Consider the following 16,669-nt stretch of genomic DNA (forward strand, 5'->3'; position numbering starts at 1 on the left):
TTCGGCTGAAGCACATTAATTTAACTCACTTGGAGTGAGTTTACAATCCACTTACCTGTGAAAACAGTATTTTTTAAGGTCTTCAAAGTAGTCCTTATTGATGGAGGCACTTGGGTCGTGAAGGAGTGGGCTGCCATTAATTACAGAGTCATTCCAGGCTTGAGGCCACGGCTCTAGATTGTCCTCAATAGCCTGAGAAATCTCTTGATCATGGGGAGAGATGATCTGAGCTCCGTTCTCCCAATAGACCTGGAGAACGTGGGAACATATCGAGAGGGTTTAGGGCTAACAGAAAGCATCCGTTCCCTAGGCTCCCAACCCGTAAAAGGGCAGGATTCTTACAGAAGGACATATATGTGGACAGAAAAACACAAGTACCTTATAACCATTGTCCTCCTTCGGATTGTGAGAGGCGGTTATCATGATTCCAGCACAAAGTTTCAAATGTGACACTGTGTAGGGCTGTAACATAGCAGGAAACAAGAACAGTTCCAAACAAAAAATTAGATATACTAAAATGTCTGTTGTATATTGTTTGTACCAACTGGTTCTCTTTTAAGGAACATAATATAGAAATAGCATAAAGTGTCATTTGATATTTTTGTGCCACACCCAAGCAGTATACTCTGATGACCATTAGAACGAACTCACCGCTCAAATCTCTGGGATGTGTTCCCTAATAAGAAAGGTGAGTATTTTCCGAGGTGCCTTCTTTGTATTCTCCCTTCTACTGGGAAAGCTAGAAAACTCTCCAAACCAAGAGACGGTCTAATCCTCCATTTCACATTCTTTGAAGCCTCTGCTTGGCACGAGAGCTTATGGATTCAGTTTACTCCCTCCCACTGCTTCCTTTTCTCCTTATTTGCTTTTAAAGAGAAGGTTGAAGGAAACGTTGAAGAAATGGAGAGTGCTCTTACAGCTTGCTCATTCATCTCCCACTCCAGGATGAACAGCACTCTCTTGTATTTCTCCTTAGCTCCCATCTTTACAAGACGACTTCCCAAAATGAGGAGAGGGTAGGCCTATCCCCCATATGGCTGCATTTGAGATTTATCTACAAGGCAACCTGAGATTCTGTCCCCCTCTACTCTCCTGCCAAGAATCATTGTGGTGATTTGTCCTCTTAGGAATCATCTCACATCCCTCAGGTGTCCTGGAGCAAAGACAAGGGGAGAAGCACTCCACAGTGAGGGAAAATGATCATGGGACACTCATGTAATTAAAGTCTGATATAAAAATAATAGCTGGCATCATCTATATAGAAGACCATGGATGTTCGAACTCACTGCAATTTTTCCATCAAACAATGCAAGTTGAACTACATTTAGATGTGACGTTGGGTGTCTACTGGGTTATTTACAGTCTAGGAGGCGATGCATCTACCTGTCAGTGCACCAGAGACAGTAAACACAAAGCTGGCAGCACTTCCCTCGCCTGTATTCATACACTCCCACTTCTCCGTGATGGAAGGAACTGCATTCGAATCACGTTTTTCGCTTAATTGCTAAAAACATATATTCTTAGCATCTGGCCTCACCCTTCAAAGTTCTATCTACTTAAAAGCAACAGCTGTCACGGTCTCTATTTTCCTTTTCAGGTTCTGTTACATAAAGGACTTGATAAAAATCTTACCAAAAGATGCCAAGCACGCTTCTTGCTGTGGCTACAAATAGTATTCAGAATGAAACATTTGTATAAAAAGCTGGTGCACCAACTTGTCAAAAATATTCATGATAAGACATGGTTGGAAGTGAATTCAGGTTTAGACCCAAGAAGTTTCCTAATTGTGATAGCTGGGAAAAAGAACTACAAACCAAATTAAAAAACAAACAAAAGACATTTTTTGCTAACCAGCTAAAATTTCCTTTGCATGCAAGCAAAAGGAAAACTATAATTAAAAAAGTAAATTCTGATGAATCAAAAGTTGAATATCAAAGAAACTTTAGTAGGATGTGGGAGAAACAATCCTAGTGGAGAGGAGAGAGAATGCCCGCTGACCTGACGCCAAGGAGCTCTTCTGTCATGTGAACGCCTGGATCGCAACAGCACTAACGACTGTAAAATTCAGCCACATCCCAGCCCCAATCCCGTGACAGGAAATTAGAAAGGGAAACAGCTACTTACCACAAATGGGGTTGGGGTTATATCAGAAAAGAGGTACACAGGAATCCCCTGACTGATAAACGTGGTTGCAGCAAGTCGGGCAAATCTGGAAATGCAACATGACGGGGAGAAAAGGAGAGAAGAGTTGTCAGGATTGCAGGTGACAGTAAAGAAGGACATGAACGCCTGACTTCTTTTTAAAAAAATTTTATTGAGGTCATATTGGCTTGTGATATTGTATAAATTTCAGGTGTATATTATTATATTTCAGTTTCTGTATAGACCGCATCGTGTTCACCACCACAGTCCAGTTTTTATCCGTCATCATATATGTGCCCCTTTACCCCTTTCGCCCTCCTTCCACCCCCTGCCCCTCTGGTAACCACTAATCTATTGTCTTTATCCACATGTTTGTTTATCTTCCACATATGAGTGAAATCATGCAGTATTCGTCTTTCTCTGTCTGACTTATTTCACTTAGCATAATACCCCTAAAGTCCATCCATGTTGTCAGAAATGGCACAATTTTGTCTTTTTTTTTACCAGCTGAGTAATACCATTGCATATATACACCACATCTTCTTTATCCATTCCAACTACTTGTTTAGATTGAATATAGTAGCCTGATCAAGAAAAATGTTTATTATATTTCCATCAGCATAGAACATTAAAGCTGGATGAACCTTAGGAGTCGTCTCATTCCATGTCTTTGTTTTACAGAAATGTTTTAAAGTCAAGAAAGGCCGGACAACTTGTTCCATGTCCAACAGCCACTTAGCAGCTGAGCCAGGCCGGCACCTAAGTCTTTCAAGCCCCTGTCTATCTCAGTGATTCTCAGCTGAGGGTGATTCTGCCCCCATGGGGCATCCGAAATGTCAGGAGACATTTTTGGATGTCATTGGGGGTAGGGATAGGGGACTACCGCCAGCTAGTGGGTAGAGGTCAGGGATGCTGGTAAACACCCTACAATGCACAGGGCAGTCCCCCACAACAAAGAATTATCAGGCCCACTATGAAGTCACATGTCAAGAGCACAGAGACTGAGAAACCCTAGTCCAAAGCTATCACAATCCAGTATATACCATGAAGCCTAGCATTTGAGTGAATGTTGTCTTATATGAAACATGTAAGATATGCACATTGGCATGTGTATGTGTGTGAATGTGATATATATATGACATATATATGTATATGACATATATACATCTTGGCTCTCTTCAGTCCTTAAAAGAAGACTTAAATCTTTGACACTTTGACATTTTTCTCAATTTCCACAGCAACTGGCTTTGGGTAGGACACAGAACATGGCATCACGTCTCTCTTCATGCTTGGAGTAAAATACTTTACCACAATAAATGAGCAATTTACTTCCAACGAACAACATCACATCACTACAGGATTAAATAAACGGATCATTCATTCTCCCCTCAAATATTCCTCGAGTACGAGCTTCAACAAACACTATTCCAGGAGCTGGCTGGGGCACAAAGAGATCTCTGCACTTTAACAACTCAAGCATTAAAATTCCTAGGATCAGTAGTAATACAAGAATGATTCTGACAGTAAAAAAAAAAAAAATGTCTCTACATAGGGGCAAGTCATAAAAATAACAAAATTCAGCAAAAACAATTTTAAGAAGAATCTGAATTAAATCCACACTGCATTCACCAGAAGTCATCAAGCCACTTTTGCTCTCATGAAATGTTTATTGTGTGTTCAGGCCGACTTTAAAGACACTTTCTGGGGCTGGCCTGGTGGCAGACTGGTTAAGTTTGCACGCTCCGTTTTGCGGCCGGGGGTTCGCCAGTTTGGATCCTGGGCACGGACCTACACATTGCTCATCAAGCCACACTGTGGGGGCATCCCCCACAGAAGAACTAGAAGGACTTACAACTAGGATATACCACTATGTACTGGGGCTTTGAGGAGAAAAAATTTAAAAAAAGAGGAAGATTGGCAACAGATGTTAGCTCAGGCAGGACCAATCTTCCTCAAAAAAAAAAAAGTTACTTTCTTAAAGTTGGCAAAGGACACACTCAGCATACATATGATATATATGAACTAAGTTACAAATGTGCACAAAAAAGATTCAGTGTGTTCTCTGCATATGCTTAACAGTTATCACTTATGTTCTCCACCAGATATTTAAAATTGGAAGATTGGAGAACTAATCAACATTTCCTTAGGTAAACTTCTGAGACTGTAATAGTTTCCAACTCTTTAAGAAGATTCCATTTACTCATCAGGAATGTTTCACCATATATTAGTTTAATATTTATTTTACGATTTCTAAATGTCTTGTATGTTGTAGGTGACAGAGAGCAACCCTGAGCTCTGATCCATCCCATTCCATCAAACGCTCAGACGTGAACCATAAAGTCAGATGGAACCAGTAACATCAGGCACTTTAAGGAAATGATAGGGCTCCAAGGCAGAGCAAGAAATACCTGTACCTTAAGTGACAATGTTAACATGGCTGAAGGATGTGTCAACCAGAAGCAGGGCATTCAGCCTAAAATGAAGACATTTGAGGAGCTAAACAGGCAGAGTTAGCCTTATATACGTACCGTGCATGCTCTGGCCGGAGGATCTGCCTCACCCCTGGGGCTGGTAAAGCATGCGTATGATCTAATTCTAAACTTAAATTCACTAACTGAAAACTGACAAACTGATATTCTGGTTTATACTACATCTTTCTCTTGTGAATACAGTGCATGCGCATCTATCCCTGAGAGTTACAGCTTCTCTCTTGCTTTGTTGACAAAAACCACATTTTTGAGCCTGCAGCTGAAAACCAAACATCTTATATCATCCTGAGTTCAATCTAGGGGCAGCTGTCATCTAGTCTTTCGCTCTGGACATGCTCCTTTCCTCGTAGCCACACATTTGTTCCCATCAGTGCTTTTCTCTTAGATTAAAAGCCCTTGACAGGCAAAGGTTAGGACTCTATGAACAGCCAGCTCTGTAAAGTTAACGAGACTTTCCATTAATATTAAATGCTTGTATGTTCCTCCAACCTAATCAACTACTTATACTTATACACCGGAGGAATAAAAAATTCATCATAATAGAGGAAATGTTCAAGTATAAAAGAGGGTCACGTAACATGATTAAGAACAGGGGTTGGCAAACTACAGCCCATTGTGTAAATAAAGTTTTATTGGAACACTGCCATGTCCATTCAGTTACGTATTGTCTATGGCTGTTTTTGTGCTCCAGGGCAGAGTTGAGGAGTTGTGACAGAGACTGTATGGTTCACAACGTGTATGATGTTTCCTATTTGCCCTTTAGAGAAAAAGTTTGCTGAACCCTGGTGCCAGCCTCTTTATGCTTACATTGTGGCTCCTTCTCTCACTTCATAATCTTAGGGCACAGAGATGAAAGCACATACCTTACAGGTGGTTGTGAGGATTAAATGAGTAAATACCTAAGTGCCTAGTTCATATTCAGCGCTCAAGTGACTGCTGCTATTACTATCACTGTCGTCGTTGTCATCACCACCATCACCATGATCATCATCACCATCTGCCTATAGCTACATGAGGGCCCCACTGGTTTGGGAATATTACAAGAATGCAACTTGAAATGGGGTTCAAGAACGGGAAGGAGGGCTCGCCCGGTGGCGCAGCGGTTAAGTGCGCATGTTCTGCTTCCGCGGCCCGGGGTTTGCTGGTTCAGATCCCGGGTACAGACATGGCACCACTTGGCAAGCCATGCTGTGGTAGGCGTCCCACATATAAAGTAGAGGAAGATGGGTGTGGATGTTAACTCAGGGCCAGTCTTCCTCATCAAAAAGAGGAGGATCGGCAGCAGATGTTAGCTCAGGGTTGATCTTCCTCAAAAAAAAAAAAATTAAAAAGGAAAGAATGGGAAGAAGCTCATGAGACTTACAAAGAGTGGAAGAAAAAATTAGATAAACAGAAGAAAGTGAGAGGGAGAAATTATAGCGCCATTTAAAAAAATTTCTTTCATTTAGATAGATATTAAATTCTAGATTGTCTAAATAATTTCATTTTCTGAAGCCAAATGTAAAACCAGAATTCTTAAAAGTTACAGAGTTTACCCATCATTTTTAGAGTTAAGCAGTGTAGCTAACAAATGTATTTGAAGTCAAGCTATTGAAATGGTGATTAAAAATAAAACCACAGAATACACTACAAGGAAACAGTTTCCTAAAAATGTTTCAATACCTTCTGCTACTGCCTCCACTTGCGGGATGAGCTCGAGCGTCGAAGCTGATCACGACCCCTCTTTGCTTCAGGTCAGTGAACTGTTTTTCCAGGTATCTGCAAAACCCCTAAAAAACATACCATGGATTAAAAGAGCACATATGCTTTAACACATCAAAACTTGGCCAAAAATTGGTCAAGTTTTCTCTACTTCCACATGACAAAACTGTAGCAGAGGGGGGAAATCTCTCTGTAATTAAACAAACTGAACAATAAGAAAATAGCAGCTTTATTCATTGTCTATCTATACGTATCAAGTACTGTGCTGGACACTTAATGTGTATTATCTCTAACCCCAGATCAACTTTGCCAAGGAATCCCATTTTACAGATGGGTAAACTAAGGCTCGGAAAGGCTCAGTGACTTGCCGGTTTCAGATACACAAGGAGCAGAGCCTGGATTTGGGCTCAGGTCTGGTTAGAGGTGGTTCGGGGCTAGCAGGAAAGCTCACAGAATCTGGGTTTGTCCTCCACTCCACCACCTATAAGCAAATGACAAGTTCCTTACCTCTCAGTATCTGTCTCCTCTTCTGTAAAACAGGAATAACAGTACCTACCTTAAAGGGCTGTCTAAGGATTAAACGACTTAACACACGCCAAGTGCTGAGAATCCAGCCCCAAGGAATTGCTACATGTTTGCGTTACGAGCATTATCTTTGTTGTGATTTTCCTTCAAAGCCTGTGCTCCTTCCTTGACACTAGTTCCACAATGACAGAGGACAGGCAGGTGTTTCAGACATTTCTCTCTGCTCTGTAACATCATCAGTAGGTCAAAGAAACACAGTACATTTACAAAATTTTGACAATTCACTAATCTAAACCCATTCTGCTTGTTCGTTTGTGATACTGCTTTCCAGCAGGCAGAGGTCTTAAGAAGACCTTATCAGCCCAATTACAAGGCATAGCCAATTACACACACAAAGATTGTGCAGAGTCTGGGCTATTACCCATGCCTAGAAACGATGGCGCACGCAAGTCCTGTATGTCAGTGGGTGCAATAACACCACATCAATCTGAAATAGGGAAGATTAGAGAACAGTGAACTTTGAATTCAATAGGTTTAGACTGCTGGATAAAATAGGTTTTATTACAGAACACAGAGAACTCTGGCTGATTGGGTAACAATGATGGTTCATATTACTTATGTTATTTAGGCTGAAGGAAGTCTTGTTAAAAAATAATTATAACTCATTTTGGATGGGGGGATACTTTAGTTCTGTTGCCAGACCAGTGCCAATTTAGAATGCCTTTAGTTTTTCCTGGACAAAAGTATTACACTGGGCATATCTTCTGAGGTTGCGTGATACAAGGAAATAAGGACATGTGTATTGGTTTTGTGGGTTCCCTAAAAGGTACCCGGATGCCTCACTCTCTAAGGATGACAACAGCGACAGCACCCTTTCCCTGTCCCTAGTTGACACACATTGGGTGGCCCCAATGTTCAAGGCAGCAAAATGCATTCAGCCTGAGTCCAAAATCCTCAGACGTCCAAATTACCTCTGGGGCCTGCTGAAGCTGAGGCCCTGAGAGAATGGCTAAGAGAAGAGGGAATCCTTATTCCATGGAAAAAACTCAGGGCGGGATGAGGGAGGTTTTCAGAATTGAAATATTATTATAAGACACAAGAAATAAACTTTGTATGGCTTCAAAAGGTCACACTATGACCAATACGTAAAAGCTATGGAAAGACAGATTTTGGCTCAAAATAACGAAACCATTTTTTAATGAGAACAATCCAAAGACAGAAGGGCTATGCCAGAAGACAGTGAGTCCCTGAATTGATGTGTCGTGGCTCAGTCAAGTAATCTAGGAGGAAATTATAATTTCTATCAATGAGGCGAACAATACAAAAATTCCCCTCTTGTCTCTATCCTGTATCCCTTTGGGACGTTCTTGACTCACAGACATCTGCTTCTTAAACCTAACCAGATGAATCTGGAAGCCCCATTAGGACGAGAGTCCACACCAGAGATCAGCAGGCAGGGTGCTGGGCCACAGTGAAGGCCCGCACATTCCGCCAGGTCACACTACCCAAGGTTGGGGTGGAAGCCCGGGCAGCTTATCCTGGGAATCCTTTTCTTCAATTTTGAAACTACTCCTAAGATTTTAAAAATGCTCTTATAGGGGCCGGCCCAGTGGCGCAGTGGTTAAGTGCGCACATTCCACTTCTCAGTGGCCCAGGGTTCACCGGTTCAGATCCCGGGTGTGGACATGACACCGCTTGGCACACCATGCTGTGGTAGGCGTCCCATGTATAAAGTAGAGGAAGATGGGTACGGTTGTTAGCTCAGGGCCAGTCTTCCTCAGCAAAAAGAGGAGGATTGGCAGCAGATGTTAGCTCAGGGCTAATCTTCCTCAAAAAAAAAAAGCTCTTATAAAATTGTCTTAATTTTTAACATGCTTGTCTCCTATTGTAAGTGTTTCAGTATAGGCTGGATGATCAATTTGGAGGAGAGAATTGTGGAGCAAATTATCCCAACAAGTGGCTGGTTGACTCAGATGACCTTTAAAGGATCTACTCATCTCAGTTTTGTAGGATTTTTAGCTATCACAGGGTCTACCCCCAGAAGAGACCAGTTCCCCTAGGGGAGAGGATGTGTGTGGCAGGTCCCAAGACCTTTCTGGGGATAGATTTCATCACTCCTAGAAACTAGATCTAGATGAACACAGGAGAAAAGACTCTTACTTCATCTAGAACCTCTTAAAATCCCCTAACAACTAGGCCTAAAAGGAGGTGTGACCAACTGGATTTTCCAAATGGCCACACCAATACATCCCATCCCACATGCTCCTCTAGTGTGACATTGATGTTCCTCCATTGAGAGATGGGCGTCAACATGCCTTCACCTTGAATATGAGCAGCTTTACTGACTCACTTTTAACAGAAGATGGTAGAAGTGGTTTTGTGTGACTTTCAAGGCTAAGTCATAAAGTCAATACAGCTTCCATCTGGTGCACACATACTCTCTCTGGATGCTTTCCCAGGCATCATGTTATAAGGAAGCCCAGGCCACATGCAGCGTTCCAGCCCAGATAACATCTCAGTCAAGAGCCAGCAATAACTGCAGACATGTGAGTGAGGGAGCTTTCAGATGATTCCAGGCTCCAAGCTAGCCCAGGTGATGCCAAGTGCAACAGACATGAGCTATCTCCACTAAACTCTACCCACATTACAGATTTGTGAGCAAAATAAATGTGATTGCTGTTTAAAACCATCATGTTTTGGGTGATTTGTTACGCAGCCCTTAACTGGAGCAGAGGGTGACCTTACCAGCACCACAATTCCATGTTATCCATAAACTAGAACAGGATTTCCAGGCTCACTCCATTGCAAGCGTTCCCTCCAAAGAGACCTCAGGGAGCCCTACTGCTTAACAGGGATTTGTGGCCAGGTGTTACCATGGCAACTCTGTACCGTTATACAAGATTTCCTTATTAGGGTTTTGCTTAAACAGGCCCAATTGTGCCTTTTCTGCTGGGAGGTACATGTAAGAGACACATAATCATCAGTAGTTAATTTTTCCAGCCTTTTCTTCCCCAGAATTAAAGTGATCTTCATTTTTAACATCTACGTAGTTGAAGAAACAGAATAATCTCTTCTACTTCATTTCCCCCATAATCAGATCTCTCAATATTCAGTGGCAGCTCCTCTGTTTTGTCAAAGGCTTCATCTGTATTCCTGAAACCTGGGTCTGGACTCTGACAGCGAAATTCACAAAGTAAGGTAAGGGAATACAGCAATCATTGCCACCTATACTATAAATTAAAACTAGATAGAATTGGCTCTTGCTTATTCTGGCAGTTAGAAAAGCTCTTCAACGCTTGCCTCTGTACAACCGTAACAAGAACCGTAAGACCGTAAAAGTCAGTCAGCTTTGCTGGTGGATTTGCACTGGAATGAAAGCTCCATGAGGGAATCCGTCTGTTTTAGTCATTATTATATCCCCAATGCCTGGCACATAGTAGGCACTCAATACATCTCTGCTAAATGAATGAATGAGTGAATGGATGGCTATATGAGTTTTGAAACATGTACTGGTTCAAACAACTGCACAAGCCTTACTTTTGGGAGTAAATGTGTGACTCCCTGTGTCTAGGCAAACCCACAAGACACGGCCATAATTAAAACAAATTATGTCTGTCAAATACGAAAGGAACCTGGGGTTAAATTAATCAAACAAAGGGGCCACTGGACTGGGGTGGCTTTAATACTTTAGTAGCCTATGAAAGCAAACCAAAACCTAAGCCTGTAAATGCCTCAAGGTCAAGAAATCAAAACCTAAGGATACCCAATCACAAACGGCCAACGAGGCTTTCCCAAATAAGACAGCTGCTTAAGCTATAGCCAATCAAATCATTTCCTTGCTTTGTTTCCTGCTCTTCTCCATAAGTCTTTCCCCTGGTTCCTGTCAGTGGAGTGTTCCTAACCACTTCTGGTTTGGTAATGTCCAATTTGAATAGATTTTTGCTCAAATAAACTCTTACATTTTTTTCTTTTTTTGTGTGTGAGGACGATTGGCCCTGAGGTAACGTCTGTTGCCAATCTTCCTCTTTTTGCTTGAGGAAGATTGTTGTTGAGCTAACATCTGTGCCAATCTTCCTCTATTTTATGTGGGACACCGCCACAGCATGGCTTGACGAGAAGTGCTAGGTCTGTGCCTGGGATCTGAACCTGCGGACCCTGGGCCCCTGAAGCAGAGCGTGCAAACTTAACCACTATGCCACCGCGCCAGCCCCACTCTAAAATTTTTAATATGCCTCCGTTCATTTGTTAAGACTGGGGATATGTTAAGAATAACTAAGAGTTATGAAAATGCGGTACCTGTGTAGTCTGGATGATAGTCAAGTCATTCATATGAGAAACTCCCACTCCCATGGCAGATCGAAGGCCAGCTGTCCCAAACTCCATTCGAGCCCCAAAACATTTCTGTAGTTCTTCTTTATTACCTTCTGCAATTAGTTGTTTCACTGACTGTAAAGTTAAAGAATTCTGCAAAACAGATATACACCAGATACGGCCAGGTAAATCAGAGAATGAAAAATCTGAAAAATAAAAAAACCCACAGTGATTCTAACCTATGAAATATACATATATATATATATATGAAATATATATATATATTCATATTTGAAATATGAAGTTGGTGTTTTGGAATTATAATGCGCGATATTGTGATACAATAAGAAATAGATGTTTGGATTTTGTTCCTGGTTTCCGGCCCAGGGCTGCTAAAGCCCTTGGAATTTCCTGAGTGATTAGGGTGAGAGGAGCATCTTTTTGTTCATAATAAGCCTCTTTTCAGGCATACGTGAGTTTACGCTAATGAGGTAACTTGGAGGACAGGGAGCTGGTTACCAGGGAACCAACCATGTGACTAGAGGGTTAGAACTTACAGCCTCTGATGTCCAGGGACGGGAGAGGGGCTGGAGATGAAGCTCAGTCACCGATGGCCAACGATTTACTCAACCATCCCTAAGCAATGGAAGCTCCATGAAAACCCTAAACAACAGGGCATGGAGAGCTTCCGGGCTGGTGAAGACATCAAGGTGCTGGTGCACCAGGAGGATGACTTGAAAGTTCTGCGCCCCTTCCCCCATACCCTGCCCTGTGCATCTCTTCCACTGGCTGCTCTTGAGTTGTGTCCTTTATAATAAAACTGATAATCGTAAGTAAACTGCTCTCCTGAGTTCTGGGAGCCATTCTAGGAAATTATCAGCCCCAAGAAGGGGGTCATGGGAACCCTTGATTTACTGCTGGTTGGTCAGAAGTACAGGTGACAACCTGGGACTTTCGACTGACATCTGAAGTGGGCACAGTCTTGTGGGACTGAGCCCTTAACCTGGAGGGGGTCTCAGCTAACTCCAAGTAGCTAGTGTCTGAATTGAGTTAAATTGTAGGACACCCAGTTGGTGTACACACAGAACTGGAAAATTGGTTGGTGTGGAAAACCCACACATTCGGTGTCAGGAGTGTTGTGAGTAGAAGGAAATAGTTTTTTCCTTTATAATGTAAATATTATTTTCTTTCCTAATAAGGCAAGCGCTTTTGGAGAAATGGAATGAACATATAGGTTTTGGGTTCTAACACCCAGAATGGAATCCCAACCACACCATCACTTACCAACTCTATACACTTGGGCAGATTACATAGCTTCTTCAATTCTCAGCTTCCTCATCTATAAAATGGGAACAGTCTAGAACCTCCCTTGGAAGGTGGTTTCCATTAAATTAATGTAAAACTTCTTTCTCTGCCTGGTACTTAGTTGTAATCAAATGTTCATTTTCTTCCCTAATGTCTTCAAATTTTCCCAGAGAGTGATGATTACACAATTTAACTCAAAACCTTACTTTTGCAGTGTTTTATAAATTGTACAATGCTTTCACATACCTGGTCAAATTTGAATCTTGCAGTAATTGCAAAAAGCATGCAAATAACAAAAACCCCACTTTACAGAGGAGGAAGTCTCAGAGATTAAGTGAATTACTTAAACTGCATGATAATCATGAACTTAGTGGCTTTTCTGCTTTAAATAGACACACAAGTCATTTCAGTTCATTTTACACTGCCATAGTTTCTTTGTATAATAGTTGCAGAAAATGATAAGAATGGAGAAAAATGACAATCACGTTAATTCCACATCAGACTTTTAAATTAAGAATTCAGAGGAATAACAGAGTAAGGACTTTATTTCTATCTTACAGTCAGCATCCAACAAGATAAACGTGCACGCAAGATGTGGCCACATCATTAAACTTTGAAATGCTCTTGCAATAAAACCTTGGCTTTCTGGCATTAAGCCCACATTTCCAGATTGTTCCAGATTCAAGAGGAATCAAGTAAAAGCCCACTTTTTTGATTAAAAGCAACAAACACTGATCACAGAGCACAATCTACCAATCAGACTGTCAGGTGCCCCCAAGGAGGGGTTCAGATCTGGAACCTAAAGAGGTTCAATAAATATTTGCTGAGTGAATGAGAAAACGGAGACTTCAAGGCCACACCCAATATCCAGCGATTCTCTCATCCACAGTGTAGATTTGGAAAATCCTAATTGGCCTTTGATATCTATAAAAGACCAAATAGCCTGAGAGAAACCCAAGGAGGCAGAGAGAGAGAATGAAAAGTCAATATGGCAGGAGAGATCAGAATCAGACGTGGGAGTGACCGAAGGTGACAGCAGCGAAAGGCACAGGGATGCAGGCACAGTGGGAACGCGGGAGGGCACCTGCCGGGCTCCTTGCTGACCCTTGGGGGCGTCAGACGAGAGGACTGCAGTGCTTTTAGCTGGCGGGAAGTCCCCATTTGGTGCCTGTCTTGAACCAAAGAAGAAACTGAGAGAGGAAAGAATCAAAGGAGTGGTAGGAATTAAAAAATAAAAAAGATGACGTCCCCTCACCTCTATCAGGGAGGTACTATCTCTATACAAAGACAACATTTTGTGCAAATGAGACTTCGATTTCTCCAAAGGGAAAGTTTAATGGAACAATTCGTTACCAACTATGACTTTAAAAGATTTCTACACACTATAAGTTACCAGAAATGGAAAACTTTTTCTTCCCAAAAGAATCACAAGGCTCTTTGCAGGAAAAGCAAAAACACCCAAGGAGTTGCCAATAGCAACCGGAAACAGGATGTGCTGACATTTCATGGACAGGGGACACAGGGTAAAGGGGAAGACCTGGCCCCTGCTGACAGGCCTTGCAGTCCCGTTCCTTTATTCAACAAATTATTTTAGGTATCTACCGTGAGTAGTGCACTGTGTCATGCCTATAAACCATGGAAGATAGCAAGGGAGCGGACAGGGCCGGTTACAGAATATCTGGGGCCCAGCGCAGAGTGAAAACGTGGGACCTCTTGTTCAACAGTCTTTAAGAATTTCAAGACAGGACAGCAGAGTATTAAACCAAGTGCTGAGCCCTCCTAAAAAACAGGTCTTGTGCCCCAGAACAGCTCTCCTGCCTTTGAAGTCAGCCCTGAGGGCGCACATTAAACAAAGAAACCTACAAACAAGTTTTTGTTTTGTTTTTTTAACCAACCGCAGCCAGAGCTGCGAAGGAAAAGAACAGGAACAGAGGGAGTATTAGGGAGAAGACCTCTCTACATGAGCCACATTTAAGTTCACACCCAAAACATGAGTAACAACATGAGAAACACGTTCAGCAGAAAAGCGCAGAGAGGAACATTCCGGGAAAACAAAGAGCATGCCAGAAGGAAGGAACATGTGGGAAGGAGGAACTCAAGTTAGAAAGGAGGGAGGAAGCGATGTCCGGAGCTGGGGCCCTGATTCTTTCTTTGCTCCAGCTTCTAAGAGAGTGAAGTGAAGAGGAGAAAAGCCAGCGGTGCTGTGTCCAAGGGGTTTCCTCTCATCTTCTCAGCAAAGTCAGAGACCTGAGAAGACGCCTGAAGCCAGAGCCCAATCGGGAGGACGCACGTTTGTAACCAAGCGCCAGGGAGAGGTGGACGGAATGCTACTTTGCAGAGTTACCAGGAGCAAAAGAAATAGGCGGGACGGGACCGTTGTGTGTCAGTGGGAGATGCACAGCCGCTTGCTGAAGACAAGCCGGCGGTCTGAGCGACGGGAAAGCGTGCCTGCCTCAATTAGAGGAGACTCCAGAGCCAGGCGGCGTTCAGATCAGCCCCGGCTCGCTCCCCGCCTCTCGGACTTGCAGCCCCGGCCGGTCGGAGGGCTGGTTTTGTCCCGGGACTTCCTTTCTCCGACAAACTCCGAGTCTGCCGCATGCCGAGGCGGCCCGGGGAGGCCTGGCGGCCGCCACGTCGTCCTCCACCGTCTTCTGGGGGAGCCGTGGGGCCCCGCGGGCGGGGAGGGGAGGGGAGGGGAGGGGAGGGAGGAAGAGCGGCAGGCGGTGCGGCGCCTGCGGAGCGGGCAGGGGACCCCGCACCTCCTCCGGGAGCTCCCCGCTCCCCGCCGCCCCTCACCTTGTCCCACTGCAGCCACCGGGCCGTCTCCTGGTCCAGCCGGGGGTCCATGCCAGCGCCGCTGCCTCCCGGATCCGCTGTTGCCGCCGCCGCCGCCACCATCTCCGCGCTGCCACCGCCCAGTTCAGGGGGAGGCGCGATCGGCCTTCCGCCAGGCGGGGACACAAGGCGGCTGGGGCGGGGAGAAGAGGCGCGGGCGCCCGCTGGTCCCGGGAAGAGGACACGCTCCGCCCCGGGCACGCCTCCTTGCAGTTCCCCGGCGCGCCGCTGGGGGCAGCAAGGTGGACGAGTGGAGTCGGGGGTGCTGAGCCTTTACCATCATCTCTGAAAGGTCCTGAGGTCAACCCCCTTCATGCAACAGGTATCCATTGAGTTCCTACCGTGCTCCAGGCACCGTGTCAGGTGCTGGCACCCAAGGATGTGTAAACTCAGATTGGAGCCTAAAAATTATGAAGAAATTCTGAGGGTCAAGAATAACGGAGAAAAATCTGGAAAAAGAAGAACGAAGTGGAATGATTAAGTTAAATAGACCGTGCAACAGAATGGAGAGTCCAGAAACAAAACTGCACGTGTACAGTTTATTTATTTCGGAGGTGGCACTGCACAGCAAGGGGAAAGGACTTATTTTCAATTAATGGTGCTAGGTCAATTGGGCATCCATGTAGAAAAAGAAAAAAATTTGAGCCCCTACCTCACATCACATCATGTACAAATATGCATTCCAGGTCAGTTGTAGATTTGTGTGTGAAAGGTAAAATGAAACTTCTAGAAACTAAGATAGAAGTACACCTTCATGACCTTGGGATCGCTAAGCCATAAAGGAGATGCATGCAGTAAGCGTGAAAAGGCGTGTACAAGAATGTTTCTAGCAGCATAGTTTGTAATAGCTCCAAACTGGAAACAACCCAAATGTCCATCAACAATACAGTGGATAAATACATACAATGATATAAACAAATTATGGTATTGGCATACAGCAATGAAAATGAACTATTATATACGACGTCATGGATACACCTCACAAACATGTTGAGTGAAAGAAGCTAGTCCTTGTCATCATTTCTGTGCTGAGTCTCTCTCCCAATACTGGACCATTCCAAGGACATGAAATTCTAGAATATGTAAAAATATAGGGAAAGAAAACATCAGTGGTTTCCAAGAACTGGGCATGGGGAGGGGGGTTGAATACGAAGCCCACAAGGGAATTTTGGGGGTGATGGAACTGTTCTGTATCCTGACTGAGGCCGTGATAAACACAATGCTACATGTTTATCAAAACTCACAGAACTGCACACGCTAAAGGATAAATTTCACTGTGTGTAAATTATATATCAAATTTTAAAAGTCTTAAGATTTAAAACTTTAAAAAGCGGACAAAGCTAATCTATGAACATGAGGAG

The 16,669-nt window shown here is 43.5% G+C and overlaps 1 protein-coding gene across 1 annotated transcript in view; it reads right to left on the minus strand.

Annotated features, from left to right (window-relative positions):
• Positions 1-15,570, minus strand: part of PGM2 (phosphoglucomutase 2) — a 33,788-nt gene extending 18,218 nt beyond the window's left edge. Inside the window, exons 1-6 of the mRNA XM_070506053.1 lie at positions 15,270-15,570; positions 11,154-11,321; positions 6,294-6,400; positions 2,125-2,209; positions 379-462; positions 56-249 (exon numbers count right to left, since the gene is read on the minus strand). Of these exons, the coding sequence (XP_070362154.1) occupies positions 56-249; positions 379-462; positions 2,125-2,209; positions 6,294-6,400; positions 11,154-11,321; positions 15,270-15,371 (740 nt within the window). The 5' untranslated portion in view covers positions 15,372-15,570. The remainder of the gene's footprint in view (positions 1-55; positions 250-378; positions 463-2,124; positions 2,210-6,293; positions 6,401-11,153; positions 11,322-15,269) is intronic.
• Positions 15,571-16,669: the final 1,099 nt, after the last annotated feature.

The sequence above is a fragment of the Equus asinus genome, chromosome 3 (assembly GCF_041296235.1).
Source record: "Equus asinus isolate D_3611 breed Donkey chromosome 3, EquAss-T2T_v2, whole genome shotgun sequence".
Taxonomy (NCBI): Eukaryota; Metazoa; Chordata; class Mammalia; order Perissodactyla; family Equidae; genus Equus; species Equus asinus.